This window comes from Lissotriton helveticus, chromosome 2_1, assembly GCF_964261635.1.
Source record: "Lissotriton helveticus chromosome 2_1, aLisHel1.1, whole genome shotgun sequence".
In the NCBI taxonomy this organism is placed as follows: Eukaryota; Metazoa; Chordata; class Amphibia; order Caudata; family Salamandridae; genus Lissotriton; species Lissotriton helveticus.
The window spans coordinates 1,511,109,027-1,511,125,563 of NC_136059.1; the positions used below are offsets into that span (position 1 = coordinate 1,511,109,027).

General features: G+C 43.8%; 1 protein-coding gene across 2 annotated transcripts in view; it reads right to left on the bottom strand.

Moving 5' to 3' along the window:
* The window catches only part of LOC144819826 (uncharacterized), a 254,614-nt gene extending 238,361 nt beyond the window's left edge, over positions 1-16,253 (bottom strand). For both annotated transcript variants that reach the window (XM_078677552.1, XM_078677551.1), the window contains exon 1: positions 16,032-16,253. In XM_078677552.1, coding sequence (XP_078533678.1) covers positions 16,032-16,153 — 122 coding nt within the window. In that variant the 5' untranslated portion in view covers positions 16,154-16,253. The remainder of the gene's footprint in view (positions 1-16,031) is intronic.
* Between the last annotated feature and the right edge of the window lie 284 nt (positions 16,254-16,537).

Sequence of the window (16,537 nt, forward strand, 5' to 3'; positions counted from 1 at the left end):
TGCTAAACTCTAAATCAGGCTCTTAGTCTGTAATATCTCTGCCACCTGAGGAATAAGGCTGATGTCCAAGAACTGAATGATTTCTGTATAATGCGTGTCGGTTCCTTTTCTGACGACTGAACCTGCACAAACTTTTCAACCTGAGAAAATGTTTGAGATCTGAGCATATAAGATCCCTTGATACTGTTGGATTGGCTCTTGAGCCTGTAAGAAAACTGTATCCTCAGAGAAGTTCTTCCTACAACAAGATAAAGTCTAGCCTGCATGAAGGCAAATGTTTAACCTGAGGATTTGCACTGCTGTCAGTGGATTTTGTTTTGTTCAACCTGGTGAAGAGATCTGAGTCTAAAATCAGAGGCTGTGGCGTGCGTTGAGCTCCGAACAATCTCTCCCCTCAGAGCAGGCAGGAACTGGTCTACATCTCATTAATTTTATGTATATATACACAAGCATACACCGCCTCAGCACATCACTGTAACCCCGAGGCTTCCTCTGCTGCAGTGTCAAGAAGCAATCAATTTATCTCACATAACAAAGTGCTTAGAAATAAACAACAAGGAAGAGGAGAGAGGCAATCAGCAGTAGCGAGAAGACGAGGGTATTATGGCGCCATACTTGGATCTCTAGATCCCTGGTAGGACTATCGCTATGCAAACAATGTCCTGGTGACCGAGGCGGCATAGTTGGCGAAAATCACGTTGAAATCATAAAAGTGAGTCCCTGGACCTTTTGAACTATATAAAAGGAAAGTGGACAGGCCTATACGCAGAATAAATATATCTTATCAGTCACGACTCCCGAAATCCAACTGGATACGTTTTCCAATGCATCGGTGCAACATAATTCTATTTTGTTGGCTAAAGCCCTAGTCCTGATGAGGCCCAGAATCCAAAGGGGCTGAAACGCGTCGACAACCTTGGAAACGGACACCCAATGAATTAAAATTTGGCGACAACTAAGAAAAGAGCAGTTTAAAACAGTAGGGATAAAATAATCTATTTCCCGGAAACTGCAAGAGTAGGGTGTACCAGTAAGATTGAGGAATACTCTTTAGATAACAAGATATAGAGTATCCATTTAAAGAATAGGGGCTATTTCAAAACAATATGTAAATAGTGTAGTCATTTTTTCACTTTTTCATTTTCTAAAAATGTCCTTTTGAGATTTATGTATATTATGTGATAAATTTGTATATATTGTATTTTTAGATTTAAAGAACCCAAAAGAAGTGTATATTTCTTTGAAAAAGAAATGTGGAAAGTAAAAGAATAAATATACAAAAAAAGATATGAGTGAATAAAACACACTATATAAAGAATATATATATATTTTTTGGATTGATTTTTTTAGGTTTCAGGATTTAAATTGAATATATAACTGAGTTGATTTATTTCTGAAAAATTATGTAAGGTCAGATGGGTAATTGATAGACCTATCTGTAATAAGGATTTATACATATTGGTTCCACAGCATCATTTTTAGGTCTCGCGACCTATCGATGCGCGCATGCGCATCGAGCGGAGCGAGAATTCAAGTGGCGAAAACATCATGAAACCACCAGCTTTTTGCTGGCGTTTTCATGAAGTTCATGTGAACCACGTGTTCAAACATGAACGCTCATCAGCCTCCCTCCATTTGCCGCACAGCACATCAAAGGGCTTCGCCCAGCGTGCGCTCTGCGGCTTCTCGGCTTCTCCTCCCCTAATTACAGCCTTCCTTGCATTTCTCCTCCCCCTCCCCAGCCAGCTTCCCCCAGGCCGTGTTCCCTCAGATATGCTATTGCATATCGTTTGCTACCTCTTGTATTTTGTTTGCTCTTGATACTTGCACAACTGTCACTATTGCCTCATGTAACATAACGTTTGCTTTTGTAACATGCTCACTTGTAATTTTTGCTTCATGTATCACTACTGTTGTCCGCACTATATAATAAAAAACGCCTCCCTCGCTCTTCTGCTGCCGCCATTGCCTTGGGCTCTCGCGCTCCTTTCTCCCTCTCTCCCGCTGCCTAGTCCTCCCACCCCCTCCCTCTCCAGTGCGCGCTCCACTCGCATCTGCCTGCTGCTCCGACCCAGCAATGCCGAGAAGCTTGTTTCCTCTAGTAACATATCGTTTGCTACCTCTTGTATTTTGTTTGCTCTTGATACTTGCACAATTGTCACTATTGCCTTGCTTTTGTAACATGCTCACTTGTAATTTTTGCTTCATGTATCACTACTGTTGTCCTCGCTTTATAAAAACTGCTCCCTCGCTCTTCTGCCGCCGCCATCGCCTTGGGCTCTCGCGCTCCTTTCTCCCTCTCTCCCGCTGCCTAGTCCTCCCACCCCCTCCCTCTCCAGCGCGCGCTCCACTCGCATCTGCCTGCTGCTCCCCCGCCCACCCCCCCACTCCCCCACCCAGCAATGCCGAGAAGCTTGTTTCTTCTAAGAACATATTGTTTGCTACCTCTTGTATTTTGTTTGCTCTTGATACTTGCACAACTGTCACTATTGTCTCATGTAACGTAACGTTTGCTTTTGTAACATGCTCACTTGTAATTTTTGCTTCATGTATCACTACTGTTGTCCGCACTATATAACAAGCATTGGCATTGCCAATAGGTCTCGCTTGTGGGACCTTATAAGTATTTAGTTTTGCAGCACAATATCCGATTATGCAACAAGGATATTGTGCTGCAAAACTAAATACTTATAAGGTCCCACAAGCGAGACCTATTGGCTATGCCAATGCTTGTTGTTATTGAAATATATTGTTCCCAGATGCTTTTTGGGTTATAAAGGGAATACCCCTTATTGTATTGTAGAAATAAACAAACAGCGCTATAATTTTTTCGCGTATTCTGTATAGTTAATATAAAATGTCCCTGAATGAGCGTATATGTGCCTGCTATTTGCAATTAAGCATGTCCCCTAAATCTCTGCGATTCCAGCCAGCCGTTATGTGTATGAGGCCTGGGATTCAGGCACAGCCGGTACAGATAAGAGCGGTGAGGCAGGGTGGGGCGGTGGGCACTAGTCAACATATGGCGGGATAGGGAAAATAAAAGAAATTAATAAAACCACTTCCCTTGTGGTTGCTGCATCGCCGGCTTGGCGATCTGATGAGCGCAAGGTAGGTGGTTTTATTTATTTATTTGTTTTGTTTTTCCTAGCCTGTCATATGCAGTAGCAGCTGCTACCGACCAGGGATGGTGAGGCGGGGATGGAGGAAGGGAGGGGAAATTATAATTTTAAAAAATGGACTTACCTTTTCTCCGCCGACCGCAGCCACCGCCTCTTCATTCTCCGTCCTCCTCTCCACTCAGCAGGAAGCACCCATTCTGCCAGAATCCCCTGACCAATCACAACGCTGCCTTAGCAACATTGTGATTGGTCTGAGCGCCATGGTTCAGTGCTCAGACAGTGACTGGCAGGCTCTGCATGTTCTTCACCCGGGCTGTTATGTAGCCTCAGTGGAGAACATGCAAAGTGCGCATGACGCTTTGACCAGCCCGAGAGGGCCGGTCAAAGCGGCAAGCGCTCTTTAGATGCAGCAGCACTTCTTCCCCTGGGATGCGCGGGGGAAACCCCTGGCTTCAGCTGCAAGCTGAATGCAAAAAACAAAATGATAACAATGAACGTTATTATCATTTTATTTTTTGCATTCAGCTTGCAGCTGAAGCAGTGGGGCAACGCTCCTTCGCCTTAGCGGAGAAGCAGCCACTGGTCGTATGTCGACTTCCATGCCTCGCCTCACCACTCTTACCTGTACCGACTGCACCTTCTAGAATTCCAGTCATTTATGTATTATTTTGAACACTGCTAAATCTAAATGTTCCACATAGGAGGGTGCAAAACATGCTTTGGCCATAGACACCATAATCTTTAAAGTGGCTCTGCTGCAGGCCATGTACTAAGCAGATGTGTTGACAATGTAAGCCATGCAATTGCACCTGCTAACCTCATTCACTGTTTTCATCGCCTCTCATCTAAAGCAGAGCGGATTACTAATTAATCGCCAAGGGGTGTTGCATTGACTGTCAGTGCATTAGTACTATGTTGCGGAGTTATTCTTATAGCAAAATGTCAAGTAAGGACAAGGAAACCCCCACCTGATAAAAGAGAAGCAACAAAGGTTAATACATGTGCGCGTGATGTGTTGTCTTTTCTTTAACCCTTTGCATCACCGTCCCCTCTGTTCTTTTCTAGAGGTGCATCACCAAAGTGGAAAGAAGTGCTTCACTTCTGGAGACATTTTATAATCAGTTAGTCCTAGACTCTCTAAATAACAGTCTGTACTATTATCCGACTTAATAATATCTATTTACCTTCCTTAGAAAGTCAAAAGGCTGACTTGAAATGTCAGTGTTTCAACTCATGATATTCCAATGACAGCAGATGTCAGCACTGAGCATTTAATTCACTGAGCCATATTGCTTCCATGTGAACACGTCTGTAAAAAGACAAGTTAGAAGCTGAAGGAATGATGCACACAAATAATATTACTAAACCACTGATTCGTAGAACGTGACTGGATGAAACAATTCCAAAAAAACTACTTGATCTATATAAAAACAAAACAAAGTCTGGGTCTAGCAGATACAAATCAGAAAGGGTTGTGAAAAACTTACATTACAAAGCAGTTTTATACCCAAAATCACCCGCAGAAATAAAACCTCCGATATGCAATTACAAAAAACTACATGACTAAGGACATGCGTATCCTATTGGTGAAAGTTTGACAAAAGGACATGGGTGACATCTTGGGTGTGTTAATACCAGTGCTTAATTTCAGTGGTGGTTTCCGTGGCTCAGCACCGTCAATTAATTGTCAACACCAGCACTTATGACAGTCTGCCACATAGTGGCGCTGTCTGTCTAATTTAGAAATGATCAGAACAGTAATTTATCAATTCAATATACATTCAAAGGGACTAATACCTGTCCCCCTACCCATTCTTGTAGTGTTGGGCACCTGGGATAGTCAGACATCTCACACGTGTAGGAGTGCGAAGGCCAGCAGTTGTGTTTCTATTGTCATTTTCAGTGCTGGCATGAAAACAGGTGGTGCGAATTGCAGTGGCCCCATGAGGAGGGTCCTGGTACTTATTTTCGTTTACAAATTAAGCACTTGTTAATGTATCGACAAAGGAAACCCTATTTTCAGATGTATGCCATCCTAGCAATTATTTGATGTAAACTTCTTTAACAATGTGCAATTATAGTAGCATGAACTTTTAGGAATGTTCTCGCCTCCAAATGTTGGGCAAGTTTAATGCAACAATTTCCAAACCAACCCATTGGATTTACCAGCAGAGAACGTTCTTTTTTGTTTACTCATGTGAACTCCACTTATTATTCGCATCTTATCTACTCCCCTCATTTCTTTTATGTGGGCCTCCTCCCCGAAAATATGTTCTTCTGTTTAAATAGAACCGAGACAGACCATGATTATTCTATGACATGGCAGAGATTTGAAAGAGCATATTTTCTTCATCTGCACACTTGCAGACAAGGTGATAGAAGCATTTTTTTACATTATCAAAATTGCAAAGAGGTTATTTTGCATGTGCAAAACGCCACGCATGTAGCCAATTGTTCAGAAAAAAATGCATCTTGCCTCTTTGCAAAATGTATTTATAACTCGGTCACAGACAAATGCACACAGATCTGCACGGGTGCATCTCCAATTCCCCGGAGAGGCCTGACTTTCATGAACGTCGATTCACCAAAATCCCAGGGTTAGGTGCAGTGACATCACATGCCCTTTGACCTGTGACGACATCGTAGGAAGTGACACCACTAAGCATTACCCCTGGTAGCATTACAGGAAGTGAAGTAATGTGGCCTTTGATCCGGATGATATCCTAGGTAGCAACGAATTAAAAAAAAAAAGTACAATAAGAGTGAAATTAAAACCAGGGCTAAAAAAATAACAAAAAAAGTGATAGAGGAAGTACACATCTGTTTTAAGAAGTACACATCTGTTTTAAGAAGTGCACATCTGTTTTAAGAAGTACACATCTGTTTTAAGAAGTACACATCTGTTTTAAGAAGTACACATCTGTTTTAGTTATTACACATATTTGAACAGGGCTGCAACCATCCGAGGGATAAAGCCATCACATGCACAGGGGAACCCATCCTTTGTCAGATGGCCATCCTATGCTGCCCAATTACAGTCACCTCCGTCCAGTCACTTTCCACAATGCCAGCTGCATCGGGCATGAAAAAGAAACAACTGTGGCTGAAAAGCACAGAGACCAGGAACCGAGTTGGCTGTAGCAGTGCAGGCTTTGATCGTGCTAATACACTTCGCTAGGAGGGCATGGGGGGTTGGGGGAGGGGAGAGATTGTGCCCTGTGAAAATGTTGAAAAAATGTGGACAGATTTCACACAAATTGGCTCAGAAGCCAATGGTGTGCCAAGCCAATGTAGCATGACGTGACCCAGAAGTTGACTCTGTTTTTTCAAAATATGCAGTGGTAGCCCCCTGTATGTCAATGAGTAGACCCTATATGAAATGGGTGCACCCCCTTATAGCAACAATTGCAGACAGTATGCCAGTGCCAGTCTTTTGCCAAGAATTAAATACAATGGGGCAGATTTACAAGCCCCTTGCGCCTCATTTACGCCACCGTTGTGTCACTTTAGTGACGCAGCGGTGGCGCAAATCCTGCTCCATGGTGCAGGGGTACTTACAACGTGACGCATCTGGGAGATGCGTCACGTTGTGCAGGGGGGGCGTTCCGGCGCAGGAACCGCCTCCTAAAAGTGGCTGAGTGAAATCTACAAGATTTCACTCAGTCACTTTTAGGCCCATGCTGCGTCAAAACCCTGTGCCTGCCTGAAGCAGGCGTAAGGATTGACGCAGCATTAACTAGATAGGGACCCCAGCGCATTGCTGGAGCTGCATCGCGCTTGTGACGCAACTCCAGCAATGCGTCACTTTTACGGCACAGATGCGTCACGCATCTGTGCCGTTTTTGCACCATGGTGCGCCGCATTGTAAATGCCTATTAAGGAGAACAACGGTCCTTAGGGTTAGAGATTATTAACAATTCAATAGCATATAGACTCCAATCAGTACTATATCAGAAAGTTTTTCAGTACCCAGCCGGGCCTGAATTTTTATTCAAGTATAGATATAAATACATGGACCAAGCGAGAGGTCCGATTAAGAAACTGATAGGGTACAAGCCTGTACCTATCCAGAACACACTCGAACAAGGTTCGGAGGTGGAGGAAGTAAGAAAGGAAAAAAGGTAAAGAATATCAGGCAAAAAGAACATGGGAGCCAACTGTCCCTTGCATCATTAATACAATTTCAAAGCAAGTTCAGACAGACAATCACTGTAACAAAATTAACACAATAGACAGGTTACAGAATTGTAAAAAGTGTCGACGGTGTTTCGATCCCTAGGCTCCTATTGAACTGGGATCATCATCAGGACTTTATAATGTTTTGCCTGTGAGTACTTTTGAAATAAGCCTGTTCATAGTGGAGAAAAAAGATGGGAAGAAAAAGAGAAGGATTCTTGTTTAAAAACAACACTTGTTTCAGGTACTCTAAACATGGAGTCACATGTAATTCTTCCGTCTCATGCCAAAGTGCTTGTGCGACAGATCAAACCATTCATGACGACATCTTGTTTATAGTGTTCCAATCTCATGCATTCCCGACGAGTGCCCGCAGATTTTATTTCGAGTCGATCAATTATTCTGAGAAATTATCACACAATAGCGTGATGGTGACCGGAGTGATGGTTTCAAGTATGGAGCCGGGATTGCTACGACGTGTGCATGCAGATCGTGAAGCGCCACTGTGAGCTACAGCGAGACTACCATGTAACATGCAGCACAAGGAAAGTGTCTTAGTGCCTATTGTGATTCCAAGCTGTACGTAAACGGGACAAACCTTTCAGAGCATTAATTACTCTGCTCCAGTGAATCAAGAGGGGTAGAGTTCGGTGGAAGTGGACGGTGCCTAAAATGAAAGGCGGGTCATTTACAGTATGTATACGTTTCTAGCGTGGCAGGCAGTGTGCGATCAGTGCATATAGTTACCTCGATTCCTACTCGGTAGACATAATAATGTCACCCGTTTGTAGGGATTCTTCCATTTCGAAGAATTGCATGTCAATTCCAGCCGCACGAGGGTGGATATTCCAAATTATTTCACAATCTGCGAAGAACGGGATTCTAATTAATTCAATTAAACTTCATTTGCTATGGACACAAGGCACGGGGAACGACATTTCAGCCCTTACCTTTAGTGCACAGACGATGCTGCCTTGCTCCTGAATCGAGCAGAAATCGGTCGGCGTGCTCAATGGCAGTAACCCGACTCAACGACAATCCGGAAGTGAGTTGCTGACCGGCTTGGTGCATTTAAGTGAAAAGGAGGGGGGAGTGAGGGTACGTGTCACTACGGCAGCCATCTTAGAATGGTGTCTATTATATAGAGCGTAGGGCGATAAAGGTGACTAAGTGCCCGCATTCATGCATTTAGATTATATTGAGATTCATTGTTGAGGAAAAAACAATGCAATTGTGTCAATATTATTTTGACCAACATTATAAACATTTTTGGACATTTTTGTGAATATTTCTAGTTTCAACGTACAATTGCAATCAGTAAATAATGTGTTCAGTCTTTTGAACAGTGCTGAGCATTATTAGAAAGCAAACTTAAAGTGATTTTTCTTTTGAACCATCTTTGGATCCTCCATAGATTCCATACGTATACATTTTTGGATAGTCTCTTTTGCTTCTTTCCATATTGGAGACCGTCTTTCAAGCAAGTTATCCGAGGAGTTTAGAGCAACCCAGCCCAATCCTCAGTACGATTCAGGCCATTCTGTATTGTATCCAAGAGTATGATGCATTTCAGTTCCTCTTTGTTGAGAAGTTGGGTCATGTTTCCTCCTCTAGTCGGTAACTTTAATGCCTTTAGCACAGTCCAGCGGAACTCGTCTTCCTTATGCTTGGCATTAATGAAATGTTCCACAAGTGGGGCATTGGGAGTTTGGCAGCGAATGCGGCTCCTGTGCTGGCAGATCCTTGTTTTTACCTTTTGCGAAGTTTGGCCCACATACATTCTGTTACACGGACATTGAATCATATATATAACATTACAAGTGTTACAGTTTGTAAGGGAAAAGCTAGTGAAAGTGATATTGTTAAATATTCTTGTCTTTCCCTCAATGGTCATGTCACACACACTGCAGTTACCACATTTCATATGTCCAACAATGGGGGACAGGCCCCATATGGCTTCAAGCGTGGAAGATTGAGTGGGACTTGGCAATGCTGCTCGCACTAAATGGTCCTTCAAATTTTTGCTTTTTTTAAAAGCAAATAAGGGACGTTCAATTTCCAGTACGCCCGCATTAACAGTAGGCCAGTGGTGGAGTACCACTTTCCTCATTTTATTCGACACTGGAGAGAAAGTAGTAACACAAGCAAGTCTTTCTTGTGGTGTCTTTGTGGTAGGCGTGAGTAAGGTTTCCCTGGGTCTGTACCATGCTCTCTTGAGTGCATTTTTGACAATTCTCCTTGGATAGCCCCTATTTTTAAGTTTGTCCGCTAGGATGGCACTTTCTTTAAAATAGTCCTGCCTACAGGAGCAGTTTCTCCTAATTCGCAAGAACTGGGAGAATGGGAGTGAATCGCGCAGAGCTCTGGGATGATTACTAGAGTAGTCTAACAACGTGTTGCGCTCTGTGGTTTTTCTGAACAACCGAGTCAGAAGGACTCCCTCCTGGTGAAAGATGGTAAGATCCAGGAAGTCAATCGAAGATTTGTTGGATGTCAAGGTAAAGTGAAGGCCACAGCAGTTGTTATCCATCCAGTGTAGGAAGTGGCGTAGATCATTGACTTCACATCTCCAAATCATGAAGATATCGTCAATGTATCTGCGCCACAACCCAATTCCTGAATAGAAGGGGTTAGAGGGTGATAATACCACCTCATTTTCAATCTCATTCATAAACAATACCGCCAAATTTGGAGCAAAAATTGCGCCCATACTCGTGCCCTTAATCTGCTGATAGAAGAGGCCATTAAATGTAAAAAAGTTCCTTGTCAGACAGATTTCGAGAAGTTGTAAAATAAACGACGTCGGTATTGCATGTGGGCGTGGGCGTGTGTCCAAAGTCTTTTGAATCACCTTTAGAGCTGCTACCTGAGGGATATTGGTATAAAGGGACTCCACGTCCATAGTACAGAGAGTGTCTGTTACTGGATCAAAAGGTATTTTACGTAGCTGCTACGTAAGAGACTCCATGTCCATGATTTCACTGGTTGAAAATTTACCTTTTTTACCTTAATTAATATAATTTAGTTTTTTTTTAACTTAAAGAAACATTAATGTTTACTTTGACAAAAAAGCCATTATTATTATGTTTTATTTATTTATAATGTTAATATCAAATATAATATATTTATATGTTTAAAACGTTAAGCTAAGTAAATATGATTTAAAATTCGTTCCCATGTTTTTTAAAATGTTAAGTCGCTGCCTCCATTACTTTCTATGGGAGTACTCTCCTTCCTACCTGCATTTGTTGCTGCCTTCTTCAATGTATTCCTTCCTTCATTTCTTTCTTTCTTTTAAACAGCTCAGTACAAGCACATTCTCTTAAGTTTGCAAAGCCGCCTCAAGTACTCAAATGACCTTTCCTAAAACTGCATTTTGGAGATTTACACACATTCTCTAGTTCAAATTCGCATTCACTTGTAAGTTGTTGTCATAGGCTTCCCATATATTATATTATGCTATGTATATTGATTTGTGTAGCACACTAATCATCCGAGAGGGTATTCAGACACTTGGGCAGGTGTGTAGGTTTGAAGTCCCCGAGGTGCTTATGGGAAGAGCCAGGTATTCAGCTTCTTTCAGAACTCCAGAAGTGAGGAGGTGGCTCTGTTGTGTTCAGGCTTGCGGCTGTGGGTAGAGCCAATAAAGGAAGTAAGTGGGCGGAGTCGGTGAAGTGGGTGTGGCCTCCTAAAAAAAATTGAGCACCTGCACTTAATATTTTACAAATTAGGCACTGGGTGCTTAATTTGAGCCGGTGGTTACCAGTGCTCCGCAGCGCACTTATCTGTCAACACCGGCGCTATGGGAAGTCTGCAGCATGATGGTGTTGTTATCCTAATTTAGAGCTAAGCAAAACAACAGTTATTTATTAAGTCATTAGAAATTAAAATGACTAATACCAAACCATTTTTATAGCTTTGGGGACCTGGAATAGCCCTAATCAGTGGCGGTGCGTCCATTGGGGGCGTTGGGGCGTTGCCCCACTAGCCAAGGACGACCGTCACGCTGAGGCAGGAATAAAAAATGTACATATTATAATCTGAGCGTGAGCACGCACGAAACTACCCTAGCTCAAGCCTCAATTACCGGGACAAGGCTGGCTGACATCGCGGAAGGTGTGGGGCGGGGCTGCCTGTGGCAGGGATTGACAGCACAGTACAGCATGTAATCTGCAGAAACAGCGCAGCTGCAGTCTTCTGCGCATGTCAATGTCTGGATACACATTTTCTGGACTTGCCCGCGCTTGCGCTCATGGTAGAGTACCTCCCCCTCCCTCCCCAACAGCGACTCAGCGTGCGAGGGACCCGGGCCCCCGGGGTCTCATAAGGGCAGGCACTAACCCTGCTCTCAGCCAATCCTGGCGCAGTGGTGCTGCTAATGCAGCGCCAGGATTGGCTGAGACTCTACCGCGCAGCCTGGGTGCATTTGAATCAACTGATGGAACACTCGTCGGGTCTCTGAGGCGGTGGCACGGCGCGTGATTCGGCCCGTGGTGTGGAGAAGGAGCCGAGGTCCGGAGGAAGGTACGTTTTCTTTATTTTATACCCTTGCCATCCCCTGCGCAACACTCTCCTGGACCTGACCCCCCCCCTCACCCGCCCGTCTTGCCGGCCGCAACTGCGAGCAAACATGTTACAAATTGAAAGTGGTCGAATGGATAGCTTAAAAGTGTATAGATTGCTTGAGTTTTAAGAACACTTGATTTCTTCGGACAGGTTTTTTGTAGTGTTGCATTTTTCAGTGGGTATTCTGAAAACGTGTTTGCCTGTTTGATATTTTACATATAATAAGTCGGGATCTATAGAGAATGCTCATTATTTGTGACTCATATCTGAGTGGCGAAGGGGGGCTGCTCGAGTGCATGCTAAGAGTCTTTGAAAGTAGTGGTTGTCACTTCGGTTAAGTGCCCATAAATCATTCACGGGACGGGAAGATGAAACACCCCGACTGTTATTTCCTGGAATGGGATTAGTAGTAGTACCGTGATGCAGAACTAACTCCCACGGATCATCGTCTTTCGTACAGTGAGGTGGACAGAAGAACCGTGACTTCGTTCTTTTTTAACAATATTTTCTCTTTCTGAATCATTTAACGAGAAGACAGCCCGGATCATAAAGGGCGCGAGCTTCCTCCTTTTGCATTTACTATAAAGACAGCTTTCTGTGGCTGAGAAAAAAAAGAAACTCGGGACCAAGGATGTATTGATAAAGTGGTGTAAAACTACTGCAAGGCATTCTTTATGTCACACAAAGGAGAAGCCTTTTTTATTGAAACATGCTGAAATATTTCAAGTAGGCGTGACATATTGTGAATACAATTCTGATTCGCCAAAGCATTCAAGACATGACCGCACTTCTGCTGAAATACAGTCATTTTTTCCCCCCTTAAACCCATCCCACCTTCCCTCATTCCCTTCGGGCGCGACGACCCCATTCCCCCCACCCGCCTGTAATGCCGGCTGTGACTGAAGCCTGGGGCCCCGGGGCCCCGGCTGCTCTGCGTGCAGGGACACGGTCTGAGCCTGCAGCCCTCTCTGGCTCTATTCTGTTTTCACGGTGGCATTTCCTTGCAGTACCACCCTCCATGCCTGTGCTGTGTGAGAGGGGTCCGTCCGTGGGTAGGTCAGTGCAGGATGGGGACGGGCAGTGGTGCTCCTCCTGTGAGATCTGTGTGAAATCCCTCGGAAAGGCAAGAGATAACCCCCGAATATTGCAACCCATCATCTAGATCCAGCCATTTCTAAATTTACATTAGAAATCTGAAGTGTGCCAGATCATCAAACTTAATCTGTTATATACAAACAATGCTGGAGGAATTATGAGATTTAGCACATACATGTTTGCCTAAATGTTGTGCGATTTAGTTGTTTAAGCTGCAAATTCTCAATGTAAATATAGCCACAGTTGTGATTTAAGTAAAGTGTGCGTGTAGACAGACGTTCCTCGTGCTGTGCATGTGATTTTAAAATGCAAGTTTAAATACTGGGGAGAGAGTGTAACCTTTCATGGTAACCGTGCGATTTGCCTAGCCTGTGTTAGTAATATTTGACCATATTTCAACTTGAAAAAGAGCGCCTAGGTGGCAGCTCTGTGTAGGTAGGCCTGAGACTGGACAGTTCATTCCCACATTTCAGGAAGTAGCTGAAGACTTTTTTTCAGAAAATCCTAACTCCACTAATTTATAACCCTCCTGATTAACTAGTAACACTTACAAACGTTTGTAAAATACTCAGCGTGTCATAAGTAATACTCAGCATGTCATAAGTAACCATTCATTTGCAGTCTTACTTTTACAATGTAGAAGGCTCCACTATACCGTTGGCAAAAATAGTAGGTGTCATAACTGAAAGGAAGATAAGGCTTATTCTAAAGCATTTGAGCAAACAGTGGATTGTTTTCTAAATCATAGTTTTACAGTGATATTTTTGGAAGTTATAAATAGTGATTCCCTTTTTACAGATTAAAATGAGGTTTTCTTTCATTTTGTGTGAGGCAAATTTTGAGACAAATGGGGTGAACTTGTGGAAGGTATTACGGCTCACTACTTTCAAAGACCACCAGCCGCCACTGGCCCTAATTGTCACCCTTGTAGGAGTGCGATGGTTACACAGGCAATGATTGGTGCAAACTGCAGTGCCTCCTGACGAGGGCCCTGGAACGTATTTATTTACAAATTAAGCACTGTTATATTCCACCACTGACGTCACTTTTGCCTCTCACTTAGGGTACCCGGTGAGACCCTCCAAGAGAGGAACAATGGTACAGTGCGTTTCGGTATTGTGCGCCAATGAATATCCGACTCTACCCACTTGTCACATTAGTGAAATGCTTTTGAAAAAACACACCTTCTAAGTGTGCGGCTACATTGTTGCTGTGAGAGGTTTGCCACAAAGCAATGAACCATGCACCTTGCTTTTGCAAGTAGTATGACAGTCATTGCTTTCTCTCTGTGTGTAAGCTTCAAACATTCTATTATATCCGTGAACCGATGGTGACCCCTAGCGGACGTGTATAAAGTTGCCGTGGAGCATCAAGTCGAAGCGTGCAGGCGAAAAGGTACCCTGGGACTGAGGAACGATTGTTCTTGTACTTAGAGAAATGACGGAACGCCTCCCTCCCCTGGAGGGTCCCTCGAGGGAGAAATAATTAAAGCAACGCCCAACCAAACCATAACACCAAGTCAACAAGCAAACTACGAATCCAAGACTCCCACCAGCAATGTATACACTTGATAAGCGACTGTTTTTCTTAATTTGTAAAAGTCGAACGCTGCATGTCTTTTGCAGTTTTATATAGCGCGAACTCGATCCAAAGGTATTGTAGCGCTTTACATGAGCGCCAGTTTTATTACACAAGGACAAAATCATGTTTTGGATTTTAAGGCCCTGGGAGGTTAAGTGATTTGCCCAGAATCACAGGATTTTGAACCCACGCCAAACCTCGAACCCGGTTCCTCCAGTTCCAAAGTCGGCAGCTCTGGACGTTACGCCACATATGCTCTATTTTTTTTTCATTGTTCTGCAATTTGCCATGCACTGTAGTGAGCCAAACTATTGTCCCAAACTGACGTGTTGTTTCTGTCTGTTGGTCACTGGCCCTTTATGGAAACTAAAGTGGCAGAAGAAGGAGAGATGAGACAAAGTTGAGTGACCAGTGCAGCGTGGTCAACGAAATACTTCCAGAAGAGACACATGCTATTCTTGGTGCCCTAACAATTGTCATATCACAGTGGCCCCTCTGCCATTCACCGGTGTCAGGAAGAACTGGCTCTCCTCCTCTCTGTTTCACCTGGAATATGGGCGCATTTGGCGTATTCCATTCTGGACACTATTTATTGAGAGATCTGTGTGAGGACGGGGGGCGTGGCTTCCATGGTGCAGCAGGTGCAGTGGCAACTGGTCACATAGGTTCGAAGGGCCCACTGAACCCAGATGCATGCTGTATTTCACAGTTCAACCAACAAACAGCCAGGGGGCCTGTTTCCTTCCTTGCACAGGGGCCCATGACACTCTGGCCATGCCACTGGCGGCCATACCCGAGTGCAGCACAAATTATCATTTTTAATTTTCAAAAAACATTCTTCTTTGCACTTGTTACGTATTTTTTTACTCGAGGTAGTTTACATATACATTACAGTCCACTCACTCCCAAATGTACAGCGTTCACTATCAGTACATCGTTATTTGCCTTTTTGCCCTAACGTTCTGTCAGGATAGTTGACAGCCTAACCGCTGCTCTAATAATCAAAACCGTTATATGTTGACATTTTTTCTAACACAATCAAGCACCCTGAACAAGAAAGAATAACTGGCACTTGCTTTGTCTTTTTTGTGTGGAATGGATTACGGTTTTCAATGTACTACGGTGTTATGGACCCAACCTTTTCATAGGCATTGCGCTTCTATATAGGCGAACTGAAAGTTGTACAATACACATCAAACTGACACAATGTCTCCAAAAATGCAAATACGAAAATATATGAGAGGTTTTTTTCTGATAAAGGAGGTGTAACTTTATTTTCATTATTCGGAGCTTGCTTGTGTGTGCCAAATGTAGGAAAAAAATTGTGCCCCTGTGTTTGTGTGTGTGTGTGTGTATATATATACATATATATATATACACACACACACACACGTATATATATGTATATACATATATATTTAGCACTTATGCGCATTTTAGTTAACATAAGTTCCCCAGACGCAGCAGCAGTCCCAGCCTTCAGTGGCTTACCTTTGAAGGTAGGAGTTGACGTCCCTAGGGGTCGGGAAGTCTGTCCCTCCGTCAGGTATCCACTTGATGGACGTGTCCACCCCAACGCCCACATGCCCTTCAGCCCCGGAGGAAATCGGCATCCCTCAAGCGCAGCTGGCTCAGCAGACGGTACGTAACTCAAAGTCAGCCCTGGCCGGAACCTGCCGCTCTTTCCCCCATGTGACGCTGGCCCTGGATGCAGTACCTGACTGCAGCCACCCGGCCTCCCGCCGCGCGCTTTTGTTTCCCAGGCTCGCATTCCTACGGCGGCCGAGGTGCCTCTGTTTGTTGCTGTTGCCATGGGCGCAGGGAAAGCCCAGTTTGGATCAAAACAAATACACTGAAAACCCTGCAGGCTACAAGAAGTACAAAACGCACGAGTGACTGGGGACTGGAAGCCACTAAGAGGCCACTTGTTCATTTGTAATCCCGATAAGCAAAAGTGTTCTTTGCTAGGTGACATGGTACACAAGTAGAGAATTAAT